Raw genomic sequence first — 5,201 nt, forward strand, 5'->3', positions numbered from 1 at the left:
AAATGTTGAGATGGTATATGGTAGTTTTATTTGACAAGTGCCAAATAGTTATTAACCAATAACTGATTAATGAATGCTTCTTTACTAAATGTATAGAAATCTCTCTTCTGAATATGTGTGCCACTTATGAAAATTTCAGTTTGTTTTATTTACTTGTGACAATAACCACCATTTTTAAAATTTTTTTAAAAATCATGTGAAATAGTGAAGATATTATATGCAAGCCCCATGAATAAATGATTAGTGTGTGAAAAAGAGAGATCATTTCTAACAAATGAGCTCTCCTAACTTCATTATTAATGTGCTAATTTTTCATTCACCATCATTTCAAAATGTACAATACAAGGATAAGTCAAAAGTTACATACACTCTTGTTCTGTAATTTGTTAAAACAAATGCTGGGGTTGAACATTTACATCATTTTTCAACATCGTCTCTTTGCTTTTCAATGCACTTCCAGCAGTCTACAAGTTTACTCATTCCATCAGAGAAAGTTTTTCTGAAGGTTGCACAACCATTTATGTACTGCTTCCTGCACCAGATCATAAAGAATGTTTGAGTGATCCAAAGAGATGATATGGTCAGAACGGGTGAGATCTGGATTATGCAGAGTGCTCCAGGAACTTGAAACCCAATTTTTCAATGGTGTTGGTGGCCTTAGTTGGGCATGTGTTGTGAAAAAATAACACTTGCTTTGACAATAGACCTTGGCATTTGGTGCTAATTGCTGGTTTCAGTTTGTTGGCCAGCATTTCACTGTAGCCTACACTGGTGACTAGAACCCTTTTCCAGTTAATGTTCCCCCAAAATGGTGCACTTTACTTGAATTTCTTTCTTGCTGACAATTCTGAGTTTTCCTCTCCAAATTCTACCTATTGGACCCATGCCTTATCTCCTGTGACTGTTCTCTCCAAAAAAAGCTTTGCTTTCATCACTGTAGCAGTTGAGTAAGCAGTGACACATCTCCACACAACTGTGCTTATGCACTTCTGTAAGCTCTTTTGGCACCCATCTCACACAGACTTTATGGAAGCAAAACCATGATTAATTTGCAGAGAACATACCTTCTCTTTGTTGGTCGCTCATTGGTTCACCAGAACCAACCATCGCTTGATCTTGTTGAATCTTCACATAAGTGGTGAAGGTTGATGGGCATCCTGCTCCCTCTTTGTGCTTCATGTTTTCCAGCTATTTTTAAACTTCTCGATCCACTAGTACACACTTCTACATGGTGGAGTGCTGCCCCTGTATTATACTGAAAGTCTGCAATGAATTTCAACCTCTGACACACATTTGGACCTACTTAGTACTTTTTCATAAATCAATATTTTCTGAAGATTTTAGATATCAATTCATAAGAGTCCAGTAATTGTAAAGAATATCTCATGCACATTTATACTGATACATATATATGTAAACTAAACAAAACTACACTAGAAATTATTGAAAAGAGAACATTGCTCAAAACATTTATGAAATTACATATTCATTTATTTTTATATCAAAGAAATCATGAATTTATTGATCAAAAAAGAATTGATCATCATTTATATATAAATAAATATATTTAAAAAATAAAATTGCCTGTATTTTAATATTTTGTTGAATACAAGCTATATAATAAACTATCTTTTTCTTCTAGCTTCTCCACAAAAAGATCCAATAGAGGAAGAACAAAATCATCACGTGACTTGATGGTCTCTTCACACAGTGACGCCCATCTTTGGTCCTTGGCATATTGACCATCAGTTACATTTTGCTGAAACAAATCAAAATGAAATAAGAAATCTTTGGAATTGTCACAGTAAAATTTTGTCTGTCAATGACCTTTTGAAATATATAAAGAATTTCAAATGTCAGATATGTGTTGCTAATAAAAATTATAATTTAGCAGACTATTAGCTTCATCTTTAAGAAAGGGTAGATTGGCAAAACGGTTGTTATCATCACTGTCATCTAAAGTCCATTTTCCATGCTGGTATGGGATGGACAATTTGACACTGGTGACGGTGCCTTGTGAAAAGCACAGGTGAAGGTGCCACATAAAACACACAGGATCCACACCAGGTTCCATAGAATGCTTTAACATGGTTTCTACAGCTGGATGTCTTTCCTAATGCCAACCACTTTACATAGAGTACTGGGTGTGTTTTGCAAGGCACCAGTACTTTTTACATGGCACCAACACCAATGCTTTTTATGTGGCACCTTGGTTTTAAAGTGTGGGGGGGAAAAAAAGCTTTGCAGTATTTGCTCTAGATCTTTACATTCTGAGTCCAAATTCTGCTGTGGTTAGCTTTGCTTTTCATCTCTCTCTGAGGCTGATAAAATGAAATGTCACTAAAGTACTGTGATTGATTAAGCAACTAATTCCCTTCTCTTCAAAATGGACTTGGGCTTAAATCAGAAATCACTTATGAAAGAAACATCCTATGAATTTGTAGAAGGAGTTCTTATAAAGAAGACAATCAATGTTTCCAAAATGGTCAGAAAAGAGGCATGTACATGTTCCTTCCCTCTCTACTTCTCTTTTTTCTTTGTGTCACACCTACTGGCATTAACAATCATGGATGTCCACCTCTCCTGTCCTGTTTGCAACTGAGCAAACTATTGGCTTGTGTATTCTCTAGCTGGTGGCTAAGTCTCTCAAGTTATATTTCGGGATGGTCATTTGTTTTTGCCAAATAAACACATGCACTATATATTCGTTCTTCACTTGTTTATTACTGTTCTTGTTTTATCTTGTCCATTGTCTGGAAATATTTCACCACACATCTTTGACCTCTTCAGTGACCCTTTCCATCCATGTGTATCCTCCTGCTCTGTTTAGTCCATAATAAACGAGTGAAGAACAAATATATGGTGCATGTGTTTATTTGGGAAAAAAAAATAAAAAAGACCATCCCGGAATATATCTTTTCTCTTGGCACAAGGCCTGAAATATTTGGGGAGGGGGCCAGTCAATGCAACTGGTACTTAATTTATCGACCACGAAAGGATGAAAGGCAAAGTCACCTTCGGCGGAATTTGAACTCAGAATGTAACGACAGATGAAATACCGCTAAGCATTTTGCCCGACATGCTAACATTTCTGCCAGCTCGCCGCCTTCGAAACATAACAATATCTATTTCAACACACAGTTTCAATTTAGGAACCTTGCAACACAAATTTATAAACGTTTCTTAGGTTTATTTTCTCTATATCATGCCCTTTTTTTTTTACCTTCTTTCAGTCTTCCAGTGAACATAAGATTTTTAGCTTTATGGAGGCTTCTAACCATGAAATGAAATGGAACTCTGCAGCACTGATAAGCTTTTGCTTATCTTTTGTCATATCTTTTAACTTTTATTCGTTTCAGTTATTAGACTGTGGTCATGTGGGGCACCTTGTTAAAGAAGTATTATTTGAATGGACCAACCCCTATACTTGTTTTTTTATTTTGTTTTAAGCCTAGTACTTATTCTACCAGTCACTTTCGCTGAACCACTATGTTACAAGGATGTAAACATACCAACACTGGTTGTTAAACATTGGTGAGGGACAAACACACACAGGCACATAGATACACACACACATATATAAGAAAATGAGATGACAAAGGAGTAAATGATTGTCTTATAGCTTTAGGTGTCAAAATCTTATGGCAAAGTCTTTTGTTAATTTATGTTACTAACAACAGTTTAATAACGACAAAATTAATTATTTTAGTAAATAATGCAAAATTCTTAATTATTTTCAAATGATTAAAAGTCACAGGAAATTTATTTTAATAGGAAAAAGAGCAATGAATGAGTTAATAACACACAACATAATAAGGGAAAAAATAACTTACCAATTTGGCAGTTAAATCATCTCCTTTCATAATATCATTCAATTCTAAATCATTTATGTTCAAAATATTCTTGGCTAGATCCTTAGCCTTCTGCATGCTTGTGTACGAAGGTAACTGTTGCTGTATTTTGTCCATCTGTGACTTGTTTAATGTTTCTCGCACTTGGTAAATACGATGTACGAGTTCATGGCTCAATATCTGTATTATAATTCCACCATGACACACAAAAGAAACCAAACAAAAGACATTATATACACATATAAATATATACATATGTGCATGTACATACACACATATATGTAGTTGAAATTTATAGAAAAACAAAAGATGAAGACAGGTGTATGAACAACAACCAAGTGTATTAATTTGACACTTGGGGAAAAATGAAAACGTCTTTTATGTTTTGAGCCTACACTCTTCAACAGAAAGGAAAAAAACAGAGAGAGAATGAAAAAAATGTGTAGAGTTCAACAGTCCCTTGCTATGTACCTCCTCTATAGCAAGACACCTGTTTCTGCCTCTCTGTCACCTTTCATCATCTGACGCAAGATCACCTCTCTTCTGAAAATTCCTTGTCTTGCAAGTTACTTGGTGACCCCCACCAGTGCTGGTGCTACATAAAAAGCATTCAGTCCTCACTGTAAAGTCGTTGGCATTTGGAAGGGCATCCAGCTGTAAAAACCAGCCTTGCCTGTGCTGGTGCCACATAAAAAGCACTCAGTCCACTCTGTGGAGTGGAGTGGTTGGTGTTAGGAAGGACATCCAACTGTAAAAACCTGCCAAAACAGACACAGCAGCCTGGTGCAGTCATCTGACCAGCTCCTGTCAAACCGTTCAACCTATGCCTGCATGGAAGGCAGATGTTAAATGATGATGATGATGATGATAGTTGAATAAAATTTAGGTAAAAAACACCTTGTAGTAAGCTATACTAAGCTCATACATAGTTATTGGCTACCAGGAAAACACATTTTGCATCTTTGATAGACGATAGTGACTATACACTGTGTTAATTATATAATTTCACCAATGAACTATGGGTATAATGACACGTGGAAACAATTATAGTGACAAGACAGATTCTTCAAGCTGAGCTAACTGGCAAAAGACTTAGGGGTAGATCAGAAATGAAATGGTTGGATAACATCCATAGTTTGAGTCGATCCTGCTTAAGAATTCAACTGAAGAGTGTAATGATAGTTGTTTGTGACAGGGCCCTATGGTGGTTTGAGAGGATAGACGGATGAATGGGTTTGAACTTTGACCTTTGAAATCACATATTCAACATGTATTCAATTCAGTGATCTGTTTAGGTCATGTGACTGCATTAATAGGGACTTCAGCATTTTGAACCCTCCGGTCAACAGT

The 5,201-nt window shown here is 35.8% G+C and overlaps 1 protein-coding gene across 3 annotated transcripts in view; it reads right to left on the minus strand.

The window, feature by feature from the left end:
• Nucleotides 1-1,469: 1,469 nt before the first annotated feature.
• LOC106876256 (centlein-like) overlaps nt 1,470-5,201 on the minus strand; it is a 367,586-nt gene continuing 363,854 nt past the window's right edge. For all 3 annotated transcript variants that reach the window (XM_014924756.2, XM_014924749.2, XM_052977284.1), the window contains 2 exons: nt 3,834-4,031; nt 1,470-1,759 (listed from right to left, as the gene is read on the minus strand). In XM_014924756.2, coding sequence (XP_014780242.1) covers nt 1,592-1,759; nt 3,834-4,031 — 366 coding nt within the window. In that variant the 3' untranslated portion in view covers nt 1,470-1,591. The remainder of the gene's footprint in view (nt 1,760-3,833; nt 4,032-5,201) is intronic.

Source organism: Octopus bimaculoides, chromosome 2, assembly GCF_001194135.2.
Source record: "Octopus bimaculoides isolate UCB-OBI-ISO-001 chromosome 2, ASM119413v2, whole genome shotgun sequence".
Taxonomy (NCBI): domain Eukaryota; kingdom Metazoa; phylum Mollusca; class Cephalopoda; order Octopoda; family Octopodidae; genus Octopus; species Octopus bimaculoides.